Source organism: Blennius ocellaris (genome assembly GCF_963422515.1).
Source record: "Blennius ocellaris genome assembly, chromosome: 7".
Lineage (NCBI taxonomy): Eukaryota > Metazoa > Chordata > Actinopteri > Blenniiformes > Blenniidae > Blennius > Blennius ocellaris.
Window position 1 is genome coordinate 4,629,450 of NC_137656.1, and position 24,218 is coordinate 4,653,667.

Genomic DNA, 24,218 nt, shown 5'->3' on the forward strand with positions numbered 1-24,218 from the left:
TTTGTACTGTTTTGGCCCAACAACACCAATTTGTGGCCTGACATCACAACTCTATCGCTTTCAGTGTTTCTGCCATTTCTGTGTAAACTGACAACTTTTGCCCGAAACGTAGTGCGCCGTGGGATTCTGGCCAATATTTTCTTCGTATTCTAGTGTTGACAAGTTTCCTCATGATCCGTCACGGCATCAAATGGTTATCAGAAGACAGAAGGCCAAAGCCGGGGCACTACTCGACATTTCTCACCGGGGAGATCTGCACTGAAGATGTCAAATCCTTCACACCACTATCTGAGGATGCCTCCAGAGCTCTTCCACGAGATCCTGGAAAAAGTAACAACAGCCGGAAAGGAAAACGCACAGGAACTGTCCCTGGTGCAAAAAATCTGGGTGAAATCTGGGTTCAGCACCCGGAACTGTCCCTGGTGCTGAAATCTGGGCTCAGCACCAAACTTTCGGTGACTGAAACACCACTTGGTTTTAGTGTCGACCTGCTACCTTTGCCCATCCCGTCCCCCTGCGTTGTGTCACGTCCATCTCGTTTTGTCCACGGTGGCCAACCAGAATTTGTCATTTCTTTAATTGTCAATCAGTTTCAACAGTAAGTGCGAATAAGACTAAATCAGATTTCAATTTATTGTCTCTCTCAATGTGGATTTCATGGCTGAGTGATACTGAATGCTCGTCTCCATCTCAGCCTCGGCTCACTGTACGGTTTTCAACTCGTAAAAAAAAGATCAGTGTTATTTCAGCATTGCTACATAATTGAGTTTGCAGCTCCAAAAAGATCATTTAAGATCGCAGCCTTTCTGTTTGCTGTCATTCAACTAGAGAGGAGGCAAAGCCCTCATAACTCCTGACAAGGCCTTCACTTTAAGTGCTGGTCCGTGTGTGAGTGTGTGTTTCTCCGTGCGTCTCATTATGGCGCCTGCGTTAAGGCTTTTTGCAATATTCAAAGCTTAGTGGAATTAAACATGTGCTCGCAGCAGCCCCTAAAGTCCACGAGAGCTTTGAATCGTGGAGGTGCATTTGAAGAGTCATATTGCCGGCACACATGCTGAGCATCAGCAGGTAGTCATATGCAATGTACAGATCAAGTATTCTGCTTCTTTAGTCAATTCAAGAGAGGCTCGGAGTTAAAATTCAGAGTATTACCTGGCTCTCCCACTCAGGTATGCTTGATTTAAAAAAAAAAAAAAAAAAATGAAATCAAACCCGTTCTTCCTTCAGTGTTATAAGATTTTGAGTTTTGAAAGTCTGACTTTATTGAGACTTTAATCCCAAACGAGTTTGCTTGTGCAAAAGTCCCTGAAGACATTTATCAATTAGTCAGTATTGTGGTTTTTGAAAAATAAATAAATAAATAAACAAATATAAACCATTGGGTTGTGTTATGACACCAGCTCATTGACAGGCGACCATGTTGGATTGTTATTACAGTGAAAATGTGAGATTCAGAAATAACTCCTTTGTACTTTTAATTGACATTTTACATACTGTCCAAACCAGTTTGAAAGTGCTATTTTATACATTATTGAGGTTTTTCTCGACCTGTATAAGATTTAATGACAGCACCCAAGTATCCTGCTGCCATATCATCCAGATGTGATGTTTCATCATGTTCATCACTGCATCGAAGCTATCCAACTGCACTTAGAGATAATACTTCCTTACTGTCAATTAAGATACGTGTGTGCATAATATACACCAAGATCCACATTAGTAGAATTATCCAAGCTTTGCACCGTTCAGTCAGGATTGCTCTCTGGCCAGTAACAAAAGCGACATAATGAGCACGAGGTTCTCTCCTCCGACGTACATTAAAGTGGCTGCTTTCACTGTTTGTCAGCAGGATGAAATGAAACGGAAAGAGAAAACGGGAAAGTTCAAACATCAGAGAGGCAAATTCCTGGAGGCAAGCAAAAAGCTGCACGACAAATGAGACATCCAGGGCCGCTGGGTCTGCGGGAAACAGGCGCGTTAACAGGGAGGATACTTTCCTTCACTGGGTGACTGATTCAATGACTAATATGTAGTAAAGAGTTGATCAGGAACTGGTAAAAGCCAAAAAGCAGTGTCAAGTAGTCAGGTGAGAATAAAACAGAATGGATGGGTTGCCCAAATAAATTATGTAATAGAGCAACGATTAGAGGAAACAATTTTATGAGCTTCACAACTCATTCAGTAAAAAACAAAAAAATCACATTACAACAATGACAAAATAGTTATTACGGTTACAGACTGACTAAAACTTCTACTTCCAAAGTCAAAGGCTTTAACTGAGGGATGTCAAAACACGTTAGGATCCACTCATAATTAAGTTAACGTTATAGGAAATCTACTCTCCACTCTCTATATTAGTTGTAATACCTTCCCATATTATTTCCCATGGTAGTATTTCCCCGTTAAAGCAAACTCATATCTGTTGAGTCACTGTCGGTTTCCACAATCGAACTGTACCTACACACACGAACCATCAGATAAAAGAGTTTGTGTCTCTGTGAGTAAAAAAAAAGTGTGCGGAAAGTCTGTGTGCCTCCAGACAACCTTCAGAATAAGACAAGAGGAAAGATTTAATGTGGCATCATTGACCTTCACTTGTATGATATATCACTTTCCTGAATTTACCTCTCGGACCTCCAGACTGTTAAAGGTCGTCAAACCAGAATCGTCTGTGTTTTTTTGATGCCTAAACACACCAACACTCTTAACTTGCGATCGCTCATTTTGGAAACACATTCTGCCATTTAGGCATGAAAATAATCCGTCATTTTATCAGATCTGTGACTGATTCATCCGTTGCCTCCGCGAAATCCAATTCATCCTATTGTGAAGAGCAGTGGTGTGAAAAGCTGTGAAATCTCTTCTGAGCACAGTCATTTCACCCACTAAACTGACTCTTAGTAAAGAGAGGAGCCCTTTCATCCACCAGCTGTGGTGTCATGAACTGCAAAGTGTAACTGCCACTTTAACACAGTGAATAGACAAATGGCATTCGGAGTGAAAACGAAGGTGCTGGTTATCTGATGGCGGCGCAGGCGAGCGCATCCTGCTCCTCACTGGGATTAACTTCATCCCCAGATGCCATTCCAGAGCCTAATTTTCAGCACAGATAGAGAAGAATAACGCTGCTCGTATATTTATGGTGAAGAGAGTCTCTTTCTCTATAAATAAATAAATAAATAAATACAGAAATAAATAAATACAGAAATAAATAAATACAGAAATAAATACAGAAATAAATACAGAAATAAAAAAGAAATACAGAAATAATAGTACAATATTTTCAGTACAAAAACTATTTACAAATCTGTTCAAAAGTAATAGAAAAAATACTGAACTGTGCTATCAGTTTGCTATTAGGAAATACCTCATGATTAAAACATCACATTGTGATCGATGAAAGCAATCTGTTCATTTCAAAGAAGGGTAAAGTATAAAACCCAAGTGTATTAAATCAGCTGGCTCGGCGTTTGAAAAACACACATTGCTATCTTATTCAATAAAATACCAAATTAAATAAAAAAATTAAATAAAAAAAAAAAGAAAGAAAGAAAGAAATTGCTACAATAATAGTAAGTTCCCTTAGGCCCTGTTTGCACGACAACGTTTCAAGTGAAAATGCAAAGTTTTTGTTTCGCATTTTCACGGCAACGTTACGGAGCCCCAAGACTTGCCTTTTTTGATGTATTTTATGACTAAGATTGGTCATCTGGGCTGTGAGTCCAGCTCCTAGAGTCTCCCATGAAATGTGAATGTTGTTTCCCGCTCAGCAGGTTGTATTGTGTCACTTTTGAAGACTGTGGCAAACCAGGTGGGAGACAAAAACTCGATAATGAGTCGAAACATCCGTGTCACAGTGTGTGCGTGCGCGTGTTGTTAGCTCCCGACAGATTGGGAAAAGCCGGTATGCCAACAACCAACATGTGATTTATCACCGAGGTCCTCATTTATTCTAGAAAGCATAACTGAAGACACACGCACGCACGCACGCACGCACGCACGCACACACACGCGCCGCCCACCGGCCTGATTTCCATGGCGACTTTCAGACAATGTCAGGCAGCTCTGTTGGGGCTCAGAGGTTCCTTGCTGTTAGTATGCTGAACAGCCATCATCAACATATGATACAAACCAATCCTCCCTCTGTCTGTATTTATCTCTTTTTTTTCCCACTCAATCTTTTGTCTTTCATGTGTTTTTTTCCTTTAATGTCATGTTTCCTTTCTTATACTCTCACTTCAGGGAAAAATATTCCAAACCCTGAACCCGACTGGATCAAAATGAGGCCAAACTGAACATTAAACAAATTCATTAACACAATATTTCACGACTAATGATATTCTACCGGCGCTTCTAAGTCAGATGACGTCGAAATCAGTGTGACTCTGTGACTCTGTCCTCGGTGTAAAGGCACTGGTAATTTAACGAGCAATTTTCAGGGGCATTTCTGCAGTGATTGTAATTATTATATGCATGTGATTTTAACTGGTGTTTCTAAATTGCTCAGAGATGTTAATGTGTGTAATTCTCTCTCTCTCTCTCTCCCTCTGTGATTTTTGCGAATCGGTATTTAACATGGACAAAGAAATGGCTGTTTGATAATCCGAAAGCAGTCTTTATTCAAATGTCACTATTCGTTAATGCAGGAACTCGCCATTGGTTAAAGGTGGGATCACATCATAAAGGGGGAACGTTTTTTGCGAATTAAGTGTATTTTCCTGAACTTTGAATTAAAAGCTAAAAGAAACATGTTTACATCAACATGTCATCATTTCTACATGTTCATAGAGAGAAAAAACTAATGGAAAAAGTCTACTTCAATTCCAAAACACAAATATACATTTTCTATCAAACTTGTTCACAAAACAACAAACATTATTAGATGTTGCTTAAACTAACCACATATTTTGGTGCATAGATTTAAAGTCAGATTTTACTTTTATGGTTATGTGTGAAAAAGTTATCACAGCTATATGCGTCATTACAATTTGTGTCATAAATTTTATTGCAGCACCTCATCTAATTGCTTCCCTTTTCTCTCTCTGTCATTTTCTTTTTTCTCATTTCTTTTTTCCCTTTTTTCATTTAGTAGGAGATAAAAGTCAACCCTATCTTCAGCTTTTTGTTTTTGTGTATTGTTCTCAGTTGATCCAAAAATGTTTTTGTTTTTGTTTTCTTATCCCCAGCGAGCACAGCATGTTTGCCGAAATGAAGCCTCACTGTTAGAAATGAAGAATCAAACACTAGAACAACACTCGGACCTGAATGTAAGTCCCTTGATGTGTGGAAGCCTTCACACACCCCCATGCTTCTTCTTTAAACACTCAGTGTCCTGCTCTTTTTAGCCAATATGGCTTCTTTTACCGAGAGGATTACTAAAGTGTGATTCATTAAGTTTAGTTTTCTTCATCTACAATAAATATGGACACTGGAGGTCACAGGTGAACTTATAAATGAACTGTATGGTCAATATTTGTCCCGACGACTGAATTTAGACGAGTTTAATTGCACTCACTAATTTTAAAGTGATTTTCCTTTGAAAACAGAACACGTCCAAATGACCTCCATGACTATCTGTCATTAGTAGACGATCAAACAGTGAAGTCCCGGGACCTTTTTGAGTGCTCTGTGACCAGAATCGGTTAACACAGGATATTGAAAAATTACCTAATAAGCTGCAGCTACATCACAGAACGAACCTAGTTTTCAGCAGCTTGCTATTTGTTTTCTTTTCTGAGCTGCGACGGCATTTAAATTCAAGAGCAAATGTTTCAATTTCAAGGCACAAAAAAAAAAAAAGAGTAAATAAGTTGGAGTCTTCCCTGTATTCCCTCCTCAGTGGACTTCAGGTGGGCAGGCAGCTGCCTTCACTTGTAATTATCTTCTCCCATTCTACATTTGAGCTCCTTCCTCGACATTTCCCTTGATCTTTCTCAGTTTCACGCCTCTCTTTGTTCCATGCAGCTGTGAGAATGTAAAGATGACCGGACCCAGAACTGCGGATCTGATTGTGAAAGCAGGTAGAAGAGAACAAAGAGACGCAGATCCGCGCTTCTGTATGACTGTCAACAAGCCTTTCATGGCGAGTCTCGGGGTAAAGCACGATGAGAAGTACAAAGAACCGCCGCGAGGAAAAAATAAACAAGATAATCCAATTCTCAATTCAACGTTGTTTTCATACCGAGGGGATTATATTACATTATTATTCAAGGAAATTGGTGTAAAACAATAACAAATCAATTTTGTGTTTACTACCTCACAGAAAGAGCTGGAGAAACAACAAAAGTCCTGAGATTTTCCAACATGCTCACTGCATTGTTTTCAGCATTTCTACTGTTGCTGTGAAGAGGAACGTCGTTTTTTCGAAACGTTGCCACGTGAACACCAACTTTTTGTGAAATGAAAATGCAAAAACGATGCGTTTTCACTTGAAACCTTGTTGTGTAAACGAGGCTGAAGTAACCCTGCCTAGTGCAAAGTGATCAGTGCAGCGGTCAGTGTCGCTAAAATATTGTTTCAAAATCATTTAGAAAAGGGCCGCAAGTAATTGAGATAATTAAATTATCTTTCGTCAACGTATTGGTTTTTTTTCTTCATCAACAATCAAATTTCAAATAGGATTTGTGATTTTTACCACATTATATATTATTATAGTAGAATAATAGACTGATTGATCGTCCCGCCTTCAGTCAGCATTGGTACTGAAAACACACAATGGTTATTAACCATTTCATGGACTCAGCAACCTCTCAGCCAACCACTGTCTGGAAACACATCTTCTTACATACATTCTAATTCAAACAAATTAAAAAAAGGTCTAAATGTGATAAATAAAGTGTCTTAATAGTGTTCATGAAGATTGATGAATGTTATAGAGGCTGCGTACTGGAGGCTTCTCCTAAAGTCCTATAAAGATTTCACTATTGTAAACCAAGCAGCAAAAAAAAAAAACTCAGAATCCTCCAGAAAGTTTCAAAGTCCACTTACACTCATCTTTTTCTGTGGCTGATGGATCACAAATAGACCTCCTCCAAACTCCTCCACTACTCAACAGAACGGGCTTCAAATCTGTGCCGCAGAGGGAAATCATAAAAAGTGTAACGCCGTCCGGCTTCTCTTCACCGCAAGTCTCCTGCAGCTCGTCCACATGCTCGTTGTGCTCATGATTCATTGATTAATACTCATATTGATCAATTCTGCCCTTTTCTTCCTCGAGGAGGAACAAACTCATTGGCCCAGTTTGGGGGGGTCATATGTCACGTCTCCTCTCTCGGCTGCTTATTGGCTCCAGTTCTGTCAGACGTGGCCGAAGCAAGACAAAATATCGCTTTTTGGGAGCGTGAATGAACAAATCCAACGAGTCTGAATGTCTCAAGTTTTTAATCTGATTTAAACTTTTGAGGACACGTTTCAAGTGCTGAAGCTAAAGTGTTGGTCTACTTCTTTTGAATATATTAACATCTAATCCCATATGCCAGTTGACATAATCAGCACAGTGCTGTTCACCTTTCAGGGCTGGTTCACTGGTTGGGGTCAGAGGTCAGAGGTCAAGGGAGGATGTGTCAATCCTTCTTTTTTTTTTTTTTACCCCCCCCAAACAGGATACCAGCTCATTTTTATGAAGCTGTGATGTAAATTTATTGTGAATGTCTGTTCTGAAAAGCAGGTCAAAGCTGTTTTCTCTCAATTCTCCAATTGTTGAAGGTTTTTTTGAGAGAGAAAAGACTGTATCCAGACGTCTGCAGAGAATTCATGGATGAATGAATGAATGAATGCTGTTTGAGCAGAAACAGTTACATAAGAAATTATAAGATTGGTGACTTATGAGAGCTATGACTAAATTATTTTTAGATTTTTTTTTCCATACAAATTAAAACCTAAATTTGGCCCTGTTTCCATGACAACATTTTCAAGTAGAAATGGAAAACTTTGATTGTGTTTTTGGCAACAACAGTGCTCTGAGTCTCTGGAACTTTTGGAGAACGGCTCCCAAGGTGGAACTTTTCTGAAACGGCCAAACTTTGTCTGCAAGGAAACGTGGTAAAACACGACTTTTCTGAAATGCTGCTGCTGCCATGTGCACCACGGCCATAGTGAATAGCTCTTCTCCATATGCGTGAGTAGATGTACAATAACAACGTTTTTACTTTGTCGATCCAACAAATTATTTATGACCTCAAAACATTGAGTCAGTACGTCCTCAAAGTGCCAAGCTTAACATTTTAAAGAAGCTTTTAGATCCACAATAAGATTAATTTATGAGTCTAAGGTTTAATAAAACCCCAGAACAAAGTGAATCCTTTAAATCCAGACTTGAGTCAACATCCTTCTTCACTTCAGGTAATTACTAATCTAATTTACTAAGGATTGGGTAAAAACAGCCTTTTATTCATCTGCTGCACCCCACTGCTAAATTGCAGCTAAATTACACTTTACTCAAATGGAGTAGAAAAAGTCGAAAATTGGAGCCTCAGAAGAGGAATGTGTGGTGCTCACACTAACTAAAAGTCTGATCAATTTTTATCAGTTGTCGGATGAAACTTTTCTAAATGTTTTTTTGCAACGCAGCCATTTTCACTGACTCACTGAGAAATATACTCCTGGAACGAGCTTTGGGGAGGCCGCATGTCAAGTTATTCCGAGCAGCAAAAAAACAACAACATATAAACAGATAAAAAGCAGCAGTAAAAATTAATTTGCCACAAACACATTTATAGCCCCAGTAATGAGCAACACGACGTATTTCACACATCTTCAGAACTGGGAAACAAAAGGTCAATTTTCCGCCTTTGATAAGCTCAACATCACATTTAAATGACCTTTAATGAAACATGAAGGAATTGACCTGTTGAAAAATTTGGGGGGATTTAGTGAGAAAAGTAATTTGGACCTTTTTATTTGTATATTAGATATTAAACCATGGGTGGCAGAAAACTTCCTACAGCTCAATGACAGCAAGACTGAAGTTATTGGTCCCAAAGCAAAGAGAGAGGAACATTTATCGAAATTACAAGTTTCTTTAAAAACATCACTCTGATTTCGTTTTGCTTTTACCCTATAAGGTACTTTGTGCTGATTTCACTGTACAAAACATGAAATATAAATAAAGCTTGATTTAGCTGTGTTTTGTAGTCAAAATGGGTATTTGTGGGATTTGCAAAGTCTTTATAATGTTCTACAATGTTTAGAGTGTTTAATGCAGATTAATGAACCTTCACTCATCTTGACTCTTGATACAATCTGCCTCTTATACGTAGGACGAGGGAAGAGTGACACCATGTCTGCTGTATACGCGTGTTGTAACTGCACAGGAGCTGAAAAGAAAAATCTTAACTTGTGGCAAGTTATTTAAAGACAACAGTTTCAATGTTAACATGCACACGCACACGCACACGCACAGGCACACGCACGCACTCGCACACGCACACACACACACGCCACCAGCTGCAGCAATGGCACCCTAATCATAAACAATTGGAAGGCTGCGTTACCATAGAAATGTGATACCATTGCCACAATGCTTGTTGGAGACAAAGAGACTATTTTTATTCTCAGGGGGATGACTGCTGGCCAGCAGCAAACCTGAAGTTGTCCTCCTGCCTCAAGACAACGACTAATGCTGTGTGATTTATGTTACTGCATGTCACTGGAAAACCATTGTTATTGTGTGTATTCTGCACTGTTCTCAGTAGTGGACATGTGCCGATTAACAAGACATACACGTGACAACACTGGCGACAGCTGCCATGGAAGCAGCTCACACATGGTCTAGAACAACTTGGGCTTTAATGTCTTGTCTAAGGACACTTTAAAGCATAGACGAAGGCGAAGATCTTTACCCTCGGAACCTCAACCACCCAATAGCATACAATGGTGTTTGGAATAGATTTAGTTTTTTCTAAGGTCTCGACAAAGTTTTCAAGTGAAAATGGAAAACTTGTGCTGTGTTTTGAAGGGACCATTTACACAACCAATGGTGCTCAGAGCCACTGAAAATACACGTTTTTGGAAAAGCTTCTCCTCTATGGAAATGGGGAAAACACATTGATTATTAACATTTTGGATATTCATCATGAAGGTTCACTTTTCCGTGCAGTAGCATATCTTCAAACTATGAATGTTCTGTAACAGCAGGGCGATAAGTCAGGTCTGAAAGAGCAACTGGTGAAAAGTGCTTCTACAGACCAAAATAGAATTCTTTAAGGAGTTCAAAATTGGTGCAAATTGGCGAGGCATGACTGGAAACTCAACCAACCCATGGAGAAAGAGAGGAAGAGAGGAAGAGAGGAAGAGAAAGTAGCATCACGCAAAGTGGATTAGCAAGACAAAGAGAAAGGAACAGCAGTGTAAATGTCAAAGTGAGTGTCTCCATGAATCTCTTGTGCTTGGTATGTGTGTGTTGATATATGTGTGAAAGAAAAGAAAAAAAAAAAGGGCAGATTAACAAAGAAACCAAATCTTCCTACCTCGAGTATTTGGACTCTCACTTTGTTGTACGCTTTCAGCCAACGGACTCTGGAAGGCGAGCAGGGTGGAGGGCCATCTTCGAAGAAACTGAACAATAAAAGTAAGGAAATCTATTGGTATACAAATCAAAAGAAACATTCACGCATTCATGTGTGGTACCAATTCAGATAATTTTCTACATGCGATTGCTTCGCCATTGACGTGTGATTGAAGTCTTGGATGAAGCTGTGCTCTCTTTTTTTCCCCTCATTCTCATTCTCTTTCTTTCCAACAGTTTCCAACAAGTTGACAAAAAGGTCATAATGCAAACAGACATTGATTCCATACCAAACTTTGGCTTTGTTGTCTTTGTTGTCAAAGGTCGGTTTGGGAAGGATGATTGACGAGTCCTTCAAGTCTTTGTTGGAACCTGGCTCAGGCTCTGCATGAAGCCCTTTCTCCACCGCTTCTTCCTCCTCCTCCTCCTCCTCCTCCTCTTCGGTCCAGTTAGACGGCGTACTGCGCAGGAGGGCAGGTTTGCTGGGGAGGCCGGATTCGAGATGTCTTCGTTCTTCGGGGTCAGAGCTGAGCTGAGAGCTGACCGGGCTGAGGTTGCCTGACGAATCAAAGTGACTGCTGTCTGGTGGACTGCAGAGACATGAAATTCTTATGTAAAAACCTGCTGTCTTGTTTTCAGAATGAAACTCTTTCACATGCTTCTACTACTACTACTACTACTACTATGTATTACTCATATGATTCACTACAAATCATTATTCTCATTTATTAAAACAACAAATGTAAAAATACAAATTTAAATAAAGCAAGCCTTAAAGGAATGACATGGAACAAGAAAATACAACAGAAGGTAAGCAATGTAAGTTGTAGATTTTAAACAAAGGGATGGCATCAAGTATGAATATGAAAAAAAAATATGGTCATAATGCAAATATCTAAAGTTAAATATTGAATAGTCTCAGTTTATAGTAGTCTCATGTTGGACCCCAACATGATAAGCTCTGAGCCTTTTTGGGTGTCCATTTTTTCACAATTTTGCAAATTCATGCACATATCAAAATCATTGTTGCATATGGGAAATTGTGGTAAATAAATACATAGTTTAAATGTTAAGGGTCTAATATCAAGGCATCAGTGGCAATCATTGTGACATGAGTTGTCAAACCAAACAACCAATTTGCAAAACATTTGCGATTTCACTTTGTACCAGCAGGTGGAGTGGCGAGTCATGATAGCATCTAGTCATTCCAGCGAGGAAGTAGCCATTTCCGACATGAGTGAGTCAAACAAACACAACCGTTGCTGAATTTATATGGAACCACCAACAGCAAACTGCCAAAACTCGAAAACCGAATGGATGCTTCATTGTCTTAATTCACCAAAATAATACAATATGTATGTTACATATTGCACCTTTTGGAAGGTGTTGTAATGCCGGTTGTCAAAACAGATTGACTTCAAACTCTTAACACCTAAATCTATAACCTGGTTGAAACGCCTCGCTCCTGTAGCAGTTCATTTACAGCTAAACTAAAAGGCTACAGACACTCTTAGCGGAATTATGCTTAACCTACCTGATAACGGTAATAAATCATGAACTCAGAAGCACTGAGTGGCCGCTGGATGATTGAGACTCCTAATGAGGAAAGTAGCTCTTTGCCTTAACAGCCATGATTTACACTGTGCTGGGCGTGCGCCAAATGACTTCTCACTGTTCCTCTCGCTCCAGCGTTGGGCCTGATTTCACAGTGTGCACTGCCACACTGCCATAAATCTATCAGAGTCTGATTCACATAAATAAATTAGCCGCGAGTAATTCTGAGTACTGCAAAGGACAGAGAAGGGAGCGGCTGGATGATCGCAGGACTGAGGAGTATTGGCGTCTCCATCGCGAACAGGACAGTGATCAACTGAGGTGGTAAAACTGCAATATTACATTATGTTCACACACAACGGCTAAAGCATTCCAGCAATTTATTAAATCCGATCATATATGTATATATGAATGTTAAATGCATCTACTACAGTTCATTCTACAACTTCATACACAACCAGTTGGTAAAGATTTAAACCATTGTGAAAACACAATGCAATGATGCCTTTGCATTTTTGACCTTAATGGGCTTTTTTTGTTCAAATACAGTCAAATTCCTGAGTTACATTCACAATTATTTCTCCAGAATTAAGGATTGGCACATCATTGCATTGTGGTGTTTTATAAGGACAACCCTGTTGGAGATCAAATTTTACACAACGGATTCATCATTATCAACAATACAAACAGGTCTAAATCTAATAAAGTGTCTGCATATGTTAAAGGAAGGCTAAAAAGACTAGTGAGAGCTGAGTAGCAGGAAGGGAAGCTGAATGACGTCTACATTTGTACGATAAATGAACTTTGTCATTTATCCTACAGTTTGTACTAGCCTTTTTGCAGCCTCTGTTGTCAATAGATCCTTTCCTTCATCTCGTCCCAAAACTGCAGGTGTGATGTCAGCTTTTTTCTCTTCACTCCTATCTAACTCACACTGGGTGATCGTTAGCTGAGGCGTATCCAAGCTTTCTGCTATGGAAACTGTGTTTGAGGGGAAGCCAGAATTTAGTGACTGGGCTAAAGTTTCACAGCTTCCGGTTTTTGAAGTTTCTGTTGGTCCTTCTGTATCACTGCCGTCTGCGCTTTCAGTATCACCAGAACCTGGGGAGGGTTTGTCAGATTCTGGCTCATCGAGTTCATCTGTAGGTTTCTGACTTTCAGCCTGCGGTTGGACCAGGACCACTGGAGGAGCAGGTTCAGGTTTCGGTGACTCAGAGTTTCCAAACATGGAGCCAAGTTTCATGCCAAATACAGACGGTGCAGGGGTTGTTTCTTCCTTTGCAGCAGACTTTTCCTCTTGGAAAATACCAGCTGAAAGACCTTTAAATCCAGAGAAGAGTCCACCATCTGTTTGTTGGGGTGTTTTTGAGAAAAAGGATCCAATAGAGGTGACCTCAGCAGCGGCCGACATAAAGCCAAACATGTCTTTTGTTTCGGTCGCTGTGGGTGGTGGAGCTTTATCAGAGGCTGCGGTGTCCGACACTCCAGAATGCTCAGAAGGCCGACTATCCCCAGCTTCTTTCTCAGGGAGACGGGTTTCTATGGGGTCTTCAGAAAGAGAATTTTCTTCTGCCTCTCCTTTGTCTTTTCGTTCTGCCTCCTCCACAATACCTTTTTCAAGGCCCTCAGAGCCTTTAACATGCTCGTGACTCGATATATCAGAGTGATCTGCATTTGTCTTATCAGTGTTTTCAGAAGAGTCTTTTTGTTCAGATTCTGCAGTAGGGTGTTGGGATTCCTCAGGTTTTGTTGTCTCAGGTCCTTTGAAAATACCTAATATGTCACTAGTAAGGGATTCTGGAGCAATGCTACTTGGAAGACCAAAAAATGAGCTTTTCTGTTGTTGCTGTTGCTGCGGCTGTGGTTGACGAGGAGCAGGTGATGATCCAAAAAGTGAACCAGGAGAACTTGAAAAAAATCCACCCATTGTTTGTGGTTTACTTGGCGCATTCGAAGTAGAAAACATGGACATAAAGCCAGAGAATGGAGCAGGTTCTGGGGGCTTTTGTGGTCTTGGTTGCTGTGGACCAGCCATTCTTGGCCCTGCCATTCTTGGCCCTGCCATTCGTGGACCTCCCATTCTCGGAGCCCCCATCCTTTGTCCTGGTGGGCCAGGTGGTCTGGCCATACCTGGCCTCGGTTGTTGCTGTTGTGGTGGAGGACCAACTGGTGGTAGTGAGCTGCTTTCAACAGTTTTCTCGGCAGATGTTGATGAGACAACTGCAATTGGACCTTTGTTACTTTTGTCAGAATCAGGAGCAGATGCTACACTTAAATCATCACCTAATTTTGTCTCAGACTCTTTTGTAGCTTCATCAACAGTGATTTTTGAGTCTTCTTTAGTCAATATCTCAGATTCTGGAACTGTAGTAACTGCTCTTACTGGTAATTCTGCTGTTGATTCTGGAAATATCTCTGCCACTGAATCAACACCAGGTTTATCTTTTGTAGACTCCTTCACTTCTGGTGTAGCAGACTGACTGTCCTCAACCTTTTCATGAGTTATGTTTTCTGCATCACAGATTGCAATTTGTGCTACATCTTCAACTTCCAAATCCTCCTCACATGATGTCTTCACATCAGCAACAGTTTGTTCTTCACCAACAATTTCGGAAGAGACTTCGGTTGAATTCTGGACTTCCTCTGAAGAAGCTTGTTTTTGAACTATAACTCCTGATGGCTCAACTGAAGATTTTTCCACATCTGCAAGTGCAGACTCTTTCTGAGGAACTTCCACTTGTTCCGTTGTACTTTCTTCCTTCACCTTGTTACCAGCAGCTGCTTCCACATGGGCCACATCAACAACACTTGTGCTTTTCTCATGATAATCAATATTACTTCCTGGGCTGGTCATCGTGTCAGTTTGTTCCAATGTGCTTGACATGGTGACGTCAACTTCTTGACCTGAATCCTGAATTTCAGAGATTTTCATTTCTGGTTCAACTTTCTTCTCACTATCTGCAGCATCCTGAATTTTGTTGCTTTCATCTTGGAGGTCCAGTTGTGTTTCCTCCATTAGTCTTGGTTGTTGCTCCTTTAGTGTTTCTTTTTCCAGCAGATTACTTGTCACATTTAGTGTGTCTGTGTTAGATGCTTCAACTATCTCTGAAGTATTTTCACAAGAAGAGCTGCGTTGGTCAATGGCAACACTGTCCACATTGATTTGTGAATATGCTAGATGGGCAGAATTCTCAACAGCATTTTTAGTGATGTTTGGGGTTGGATCTTGATCTGTCTGCCCTTCCTCAAACTCAGCCTTAATTGAGGAAGAAGAAATGGGTTCTGTTGGTGCATTGTCAATTGACTCAACATGATCATTCTTTGCTTCCTCTGTACATTTTTTGATATCTTGGGACTTCACTTCATCTGAAGGTATTTCCTCTTTGGCATCAACAGTCTTCTGTGGTTCTGTTTTAGTTTCCTCCAAGAAAGACATTCCAAATAGACCAAACCCAGTTTTGGGTTTGTTTCCATCAGAATTTCCACCCAGTGAAAAGACAGAAGACACTTTAAAACCACCATCTGATTCGGGTGGTTTAGACACTACAGGATGTGTTTCTGTTGCTTGCTGGGTTTGCCCACCAAACATTGAGAACAATCCCTTTCCTGGGGTTTCTGAAGTGCTGGGTCCTGGTGGAGTTGCTCCAGGTGGGCGTACCCTTGGTCCCGCCTGGGGTTGGCCACTAAGACCACTAAACTTTGAAAACAAACCGGCACCAGGGGTTTCTTTATTGGTAGTAGAACCTGGGAGGATTCCACCAAAAATAGAAGATCCAGTTGAAGGTCCCCTGGGTGTAGGACCAGTCCCAGGATGACCTCTTGGACTTGGTGGTTGCTGAGGTGCAGATGACCCAAACATGGAAAACAGGCCTTTTACTGGAGGTTCTTTAGGTGGAGGACCTCTTGGTCGTACACTTGCAACTGTTGGACCTCTTGGGGCTGCAGGTGGTTGACTACTTGACCCACCAAACATGGAGAACAAGCCTTTTCCAAGGGGCTCTTGTGGAGCAGACTGTGGAGGTGCATCTTTGGATCCAGGTGATGATGGGGTATTTGACCCACCAAACATGGAAAGTAATCCTGCTCCAGGGGCATCTTTAGAAGACGAGCCAGGAAGAATACCACTGAGTATTGATAATCCAGTTTTAGGTACTTCAGCCTCAGGTTCATCGACTTTATCAGCAACGCGATCCTCCTTGGAGACTGCAATTTCTTTTGTTGGTGGGATTACAGGACTGGGCTCAGAAGCAGATACGGTGTCATCCCTTTCAGTTTTCTCATGAGGCTGTTGGGCTTCTTCAAGTGTTTTCACATCGGGTGCGGAGGGTACTTCTTTCCCAGACAAGTTAAAACGTGGAACTTGATCAGGTAGTTGAACATCTGAAGATGTAATTCTTTCATTCTCCTTCAGGCTTTCAAGAGTTGCAGTATCTTCTGGTTTTCTCATCATTGAAGTTGTGGATTCAACCTGACATGCTGAATCGTCAGATTTAACTACTTCTTGTGGAGCAATGTCAAGAGCTACAGCTCTTCCACCTTCTAAAGGCAAATCCACTGGTGCCTCATGAGCCACAATTGTCTCTGGCTTTACTTCTGCTATAGTAGCCTCTACAAGTGAACTTTCATTTATTAAGCCTGGCTTTGAGTTTTGTTCATTAGCATGTATATGATCTGATGCTAGTGTTGTTAGTTGAGTCTCTGGCAAAGACATTTTGACTTCCTCTGATTCAATGGGAACCTCTGTGGCACTGGGTTCTGCAATCTCCTCATTCTTAGATACCATAGTTTGGGAAATAGCCTCAACTTGTACAGAATCTTTACATTCTGGTACTGGTACTTCAGTTGCAGTTGTATGTTCAGAAACACCGATCTCTGGAAGTACAGGCTTGTTACATTCAACGATTTCATTGTCATTGCTTTCGTCTTCTGGTGAACTTGCTGCAGAGACAAAAATATGTGGCAGTCTGACATAAGGCTGCGGTCCACTGATTTCTGTATTAGGACAACAACCTTCTGGACTATTAATGCCAATATAAATTGACCTTGGCTGAAGATTATTTGCCAGGTTTGCTTCAGAAGAAATGTCTCCACTTAGAGTGTTGATGGAAATACACTCTGCCTGTTCAGTTTGGTTATTCTCTGAACTTTGCTGCAGTGGCGTATCCGATTCAGATGAAACTATTGTAGCTGTGGTGAAAGAAGCCTTTTTACTAACCTCTTGTGATACAATGTCTGATGTGTGCGCAGGCTCTGACAAACCATCCACTGGCAATATTACAGGAGGAGCTGCTATTCTTTCTTGTAGTTCTTTAACTGAGTTGCCTTCATCTGATGGCTGTGGTATAATCTGAATTGTTTGAGCACTAAAATCACCTAAAACTGCATCTTTTTCACTGTGTTGTTTCTCAGTACTTGCTGGAGCCAGCTTTGCTGGGATGACTGTCGGGTGTTCTTTGTTTAGTTCATCTGACAAGGGAACAATTTGTTTGCTTTCTACAATCACAGGTCCAGATTGAGCAAAATGCCGTGTTTGTATAGAATGACATTCAGGAAAGCTTCCTTTATCAGAGACGGTGAAATCCTCACTTGGTCGTTTCATTGCAGGATCATATTGTGTATGAGGCAAAGAAGGAATTTGTGGGTTCATTTGCTGGGTAACTTGCATGGTTGTTCTTTCAACATTAACTCCGTGATGGCTGACAGGAGACAGCGGGGTTGGCATGACTTGTGTCATGTGGTGCACAGATGTAGATATTGTCGGACTGTGCTGAGACTGAACGGTAGCTGGCACAGTACTCACAGAGAGCTGTGAATCCAAGGCACTGAATTTTGAAATCAAGCCTTTGACAGCTGTGGATCCTGCTGGTTTCGGAGATACCTCTGGTCTTTGCAATACTCCTACATGGGATTGATTCTGAAAACTATTTATTGGTTTTTCAGTCACTGGGTATTGTTTTGTGGGAGATTGTGATGCAATCACACCAGTATCTGAGGTACACACGACTGGAGAGGATGTCCTTGCGGGTAGAATATGTTGGTGGTGCTGTTGGACAGTGACGTGTTGTTGGCTTTGATCGGGTTGTTTTGAGAGAGGATGCGGTTGTGGTATTTGATAGGGTGCAGTGACATTACTGTACACAGACTGTCTGTCTGAAGATGGTAACGTGTGCGCATTCTGAATTATTGAAACAGACTGAACATTAACAGTCAGTGGCGTTGATCCAGTTTGGAGTTCACAGTGTTGGGTTGAGACTGGGGGTGAAGGCTGTGCAGTAATTGTAATTTTACCACTTTCAAATATGTTCTCCTCAGTACTCCCATAGCTGTCTATAGTGGCCTGTTTAATGAGAATCTTTGGTCTCTGGGACACATGAGGCTGAACATTTGTATCTTGTCTTTGCAACCGGAGAGGAGTCTGCTGAGAATCAGCAATGTATGGTGTGAAGCTAGTTACCATACCGGGATGTTGGTAATGCTGATGTGAAACTAAATTCTGTGGTTGGAGTGGAGGATTGTTGTAAGATGATTCAACTACTGGTCTACCACTGATCTGTTCATATGTATTGTTAAATGATAACTTGCAAGATGAAAGATCCTGTATTGTTGTGACACCCGCAGTCTGAGGAGGCTGTATCTGCCATTGTACTGGCACCAGAGATGACATTGAAGTGTTCAGTTGTGTGGAAGGAAATTGTCCTATTTGCAGTCCGCAATGCACAAAAGGTTGGGTGGTGGTCTGATTGTCAGTCGCATAGCCCCTAAAATGTGATGATTCCTGAGACTGAGAGTTTGTGGTATTTTCTCTGACCTCTTCAGCTGTGACAGCAGGTGTATGTTGTTGCTGATACTGCCAGCTATTTTGAGATGGAAGAGAGAAATTTGGAGAGGAAAGATCCTTTATGTCTTGATGACTGACCTGACTTGTAGATTTGTCTTGAAGCTCCACAGTGAGATCAACAATACCAACCCCTGTTCTCCTTTCTAATGGCCTTCCAGTTTGGATTCTTTCAAACATTTCTTTCTTCGCTTTCACATTTGTGAAGTTCACTGGCTTGCCATCATTTGGTTCAACGTAACTTCTTAAAGCATTGGTTGTATTTAGTCCATCTTTTCCAGAGAAGTCAATTGGCCGCTGTGTGTCCTTGCATGGCGTCTTTGAAGTTGAAAATACCTCAGTAGAATGGTGAGTAGGTATATTTCTATGTAGTGTCTCAATTGTATTGACTCTACCCAAAACCTTACTTCCTTTTTGGTGTGCAGATTGCTCCACAATAAGTGGTAGGCCAACAGAGCCATTCCTTATTACAGCTGCTTTGTTTCTCACCAGCAGTGACATTGGCGGATCCGATAAGTTTGGCACTGCCTCTGATGGGTAAACTTTTGTTGACATGTCCAATGTGTCCTTGACTGAGTTTGCTGGAGCTGTGGTGAGTGAATAGGTTTGAGGAAGAGACTGTGACACACCCCTTGCTTGAATTACACCAGGGTGCTGCACTTCCAAACCCATGGGAAGAGGCTGATGGCACACAGGGAGAGCATTTCTATCCAAAGTTTGGTGTTTCAGCAGAGGACTCACATCTTGATGTTGGATTTTGTTTCTTGATTCGAATGGTGGTGTTGGTTCAACGACCAGCGGAATGCCAACGGAATCCTTTCTTGCAAGTTCTCTTGCACTTGGTTTATTAACAAGTGAAACTGCTTGATGTTGAGTGAAGTCGTTTTCAGGAACTACTTTTCCCTGTGTAGCTTGAGATAGCTTGGGTGACATATCCAGCACTGAAGCTGAAAGAGCTTTTGTTGAAGTGCATGATTGTGTTGTATGCATAGAACCTGACTGTGAAGGTGATTGATAGGACTGGGCAAAGTACACCGGTTTCCTTTGCCAGGATTGCTGCTCGTACAGATTGGATTGTTGCTGAAGCTTATCCTCAACCCCTTGCTCTGCATTGGTTGGCGAATTGATCTTAAAGTCAACAACAGTTGCTTCAGAACAGATATTGACAACTAGTGGCATACCAACAGAATCCTTTCGTGCAAGTTCACGATCACTCAGCTTGCCTCTCAGTAATGGTAGGGCCTTGGTAAGACTGACATCTGGAGGTTTATTTTGAACCCCCTCTTTCAGATTGTGGTTATATTTGGAGGTCATATCAAGTGTGGCCTTAACTGAATTGGCTGGTGCCGTGACTTGCTGAGGTGGTTTTTCCATTTCTATGGATTCCATAGACTGCATTAAAAGAGACTGCTGTCTTGGTAATGGCACTTTATACTTAGAAGATGGACTTTCTTCTCTGTGTCCATAATATTTTAGCTGATTAGAAGACACATGTTCCTCGACAGGGAGTGTCTGCACCTGAGGCTGTGGCACTTCACTTTTAAAAGACAAGTCAACAGATTCCTGATGTCTCAGACTTATGTCTGGTTCCATCGGAGGTAGTGGTTTTCGTCTAGTCAATGGCAGTGCCTCACAGATAGGATCTTTTATTTGTGCATCAATTTGTGGAGTTTTCTGGGTTGTCTGCTTGGCAGACATATCTAATATACATTTAACAGAGTTTGCTGGAGCAGTTTGCCTGTCATATTGTTTTCCACTAGCTTGATAGGAAGGCTGTGTCATCAATATTCTAGGACTTGGGACAATTGTAAATGCTGGTGGGCTTTCGTGTATCCGCACGTTGGGTGAGCAACATTGCTGTTGTCCCAAAGTGTCCATTTGTTTACTCATAGCAGGACTTAACTGTGGTGAGGCAAGTACAGGTTTTACGGGCTCCATCTTTGCACCATCTCTGAGCCCACCAACAAGACTGGATGCTTGGCTGGAAATAGAAGTTGTTTTTGGGGTCATTGTAACATTACTGCAAGGAGAATTTGACTTGTAATTAGGGGTGCGAGACAGCTTCGGTGAAACATCTGCTGCTCCTTTGCCAGGGATTTTGGGTTCAGTTTGATTTGGTCCAGTAGTTACAGGGACACTACGGGATTCTGGTGGCCTTGGTGAAGTCAGAGGAGAAGACACAGGACTAAATATAATTTCAGGTCTGGAAAGTCTTCGATCTGACTTGTTGTGTTGATCCACTGAGATAGGTTTGGTCTGACAAACTGTTTCCGGTAATGTGCTCATGGCTGAATGCACTGAAGTCGGCCATTCAACTTCTTCTTCCTCAGTTTGTTTGGTCAGATCTATTGCATTTGTACCCTTGTCAGTTAAGTCTGTGCTTTCTGTGATATCATTCTGCTGCTTGTCTTTAAACCTTTTCAACTTGTACTTTGTAAAATCAACAATTTCATTTTTTGGTGTAGATTTTAACTTCACATCTGTTGATCCTGTTTCTTTAACATCTTTGGGTTTGTCCAGTGGAGCTGAAAAATCTAAAACTTTGTTGGTTGCTTGAGAACCAATGGGAGAAGCAAATGATTTCTGATTTTTGTTGTAAAGGTAGGCTTCACTATATGAAGCGGAATTGTCATTTAATATATGCAGCTGTGGAACGTTTTTCTTTGAAGGAGTTTTTACATCCTCTTGAGGTGGAGATGGTGCTTGGTCCACTGCTGAAGTAGTCATGTTGCTTAGTTGGCCGGTCACAGTGGCTGCATTCCTATTTGCTTGTGGTAATAGTCTAGGTTTTTCTGCCTGAGATGGCTGCCTTGCAAGCAAAGGCCTGGATGGGGACGCAGAAGGCACTGTTGAAGTAGATGTTGTGGCTGAACTACGAACAGACCTTGCTGGTGCGGACACTGTTGGATGAGCTTGTCCTGCACTAACAGTCGGTGGTGTTGGCAACTTTCTTCCTGACTGAATTGGTCCTGGAATTTTTGAAGCTGCTATGGTCTCAGGAAGAACTTTTGAAGCCTCTGGAGCCTTTCCAGATACTGATGTTGATGTAACTGGTTTCATTGACAATGTTTGACCAATACTTTTATTTTGTTTGGAGGAATTTCCACTGATATCTCCAGAAGTTGAATGTCCAGAGCTATTTTTTTGCTTTGGTTGGGCTGCTGCTGCATCTACATGTGCAACTCTGATTTCAGGAATTGGGTAGCGTATGTTCGGAGAAATCGGTGCAGTATAACGCTTTAGGGGTGCAGGTGAATGTGCACTCGTATCTGTCAATGCCTGATTCTTCCAGTATGGTCCTCCATGGCCCCCTTTTAAAGACTTCAAAGTAAGATCAGCTGCCACCATTGGTTCCTCTTGACAGCTATAAGCATTTTGGACTGATTCCAGTTTGATTTTTTTAAGTTTGTACACAGAAAAATCGATGGGTTGTTCTGCTTGGGTAGATATGGATTCCTGAAACATCTGAGAGAAGCTTTCCAAATTCATGTTCATTATTTTTTCGCCTTTTTGAAGGACAGACGTTAGATCCACAGGAGCATCGGAAAGTGTCACACTACTTTGCTGCTGACTGGAAAACCATGCTGCTTTATTTTCTGTGTGAAGGGGAATTTTAAAGCCACAAAGGGTCACTTTATCAGCTTCTTTCTTTTTTAACATGTTTGCAATATTTTCAGTGATATTACCGAGAGCTTGTACTTCCTCTGGTGCAGCACAAGCATAAAGGTGTCGACCAGCTTTGTCGGTTAAAAGAGAATAAATGTATTCCTCATCTGTATAGACATAATAACCACAGTCCCCAGCCTCAGCAGGCCACCACAAACCTTGTTCCAACAGGGACAGCCATTGTTGATACCACTCAGAATCCTCAAATAGCAACATTTCTTCATCTGCGTCCCAATTGACACCTGCAGATCTGCTTAAATCCATAGCGCCACGGGTTAAATCCATTGGTCCCTTTCTTGTGGCAAGTCTTCTCAAAAACTCAGTGGCTGATTTCAAATCAAAGTTTTCATCTTTCAGTTGACTGGTAGCTGTACTTTTTTCCACCACTTTGTTGAACTCTTGCATATTGCATGTTGTAAGTGACTGACATCTACTCAACCGTTGCTTTACTTTTGTATTTGAGAGATTTAAAGCACTACCACCATCAATCCAAGGCTTTTTGATTCCATGAAGATCATTCAAATGTTCACAGCTATTCCACATTTTCTTCTCTCTGCAACTCATGTCAAACAAAACAAGGTCTTCGTCTGGCTCAAGGAAGCGATTCCTGCTCTCAAAGAGCTGTGATGCAGCGTCCCTCCAAGGATGAGGGGGCACATTGAAGTCACCAATGTTCATTTCTTTAGGATTTAACCACGAGTGATTCTCCCACTGAGGTGTTTGAATGGTGGGTGCCAAATGGCTTTGGCATGTCTGGTACCGTTCTTGAACTTCAGTAGCAAGGGCTTCGGCTAAGACATAATCGTTGAGTTGTTGCCACAGAAGAGCCTCTATGAGACACTGATGCTCATATAGCTCTGGTGGAATTACACCATGTTCGGTGAAATTGTACAAAAGATCTTTGTAGCCATACTCATCTGCTGTTCCATACAACAAACGCTGAATTTCCTCAAGGTAACGCTGAGTTGAGGAAATTGTAGGATCTTGCCCCACCTGAGAAATCGGGGGTTCTTTACACGTACCAGAAACAGGAATCGCTGCACTGCCACCAGTTGTGGTTGTTGAACTTGAAGGAATATTTTCTTTACTTCTTGGCAGTATGTGATCAAGAAATCCTTTTTCATTCTCTTTTCCAGGACCGACAGCACTACTGTCACTAGAGCCTGTTTTAAAAATGCTAGATAATAAACCAGGAGACGTTTTACTTGTGCTGTTTATAGGTTCTTCCTTAGGAATGGATGGCATTTTCGGTGACGAGTCCTCTGACCCACTAAAAAGACTTGTGAGAAAACCTTTTTGAGCAGGACCCTTTAGGTCTTTATCAGTATTTCCATCCTGTGAGGGAGGCATCTCTACTTGTTTGGTTCTCTGAATCTGTGGCTGTCCCTGTCCTGCTCGCGGTTGCTGTTGCTGCTGATGTTGAGTTGCCTGATCATCAGCTGGTGACTGTTCCACAGTAGCTGTAATTTTGTTCAACAGACCAGAGAACAAGCCCCCTGACTCTGGCTGGGGTGGATTTGGCCCCGGTTTGGAGGAGGTTTGACTGGTTTGAGCAGGTTGAGGTGGCTGTGCTTCCTGTTGTGCATTTTCACCAGATGCAAGTTTCAGAATGCCTGAAAACAGACCTCCACTTTGACTAGACTGCTGGCTTGCTGTATT

At 41.4% G+C, this 24,218-nt stretch overlaps 1 protein-coding gene across 1 annotated transcript in view; it reads right to left on the bottom strand.

Annotated features, from left to right (window-relative positions):
• LOC308132758 (protein unc-13 homolog B-like) overlaps positions 1-24,218 on the bottom strand; it is a gene marked incomplete at both ends in the record, with an annotated part of 85,173 nt that overhangs the window by 20,433 nt on the left and 40,522 nt on the right. Inside the window, 2 exons of the mRNA XM_080499940.1 lie at positions 10,488-10,554; positions 10,795-11,094. Coding sequence (XP_080356066.1) covers positions 10,488-10,554; positions 10,795-11,094 — 367 coding nt within the window. The remainder of the gene's footprint in view (positions 1-10,487; positions 10,555-10,794; positions 11,095-24,218) is intronic.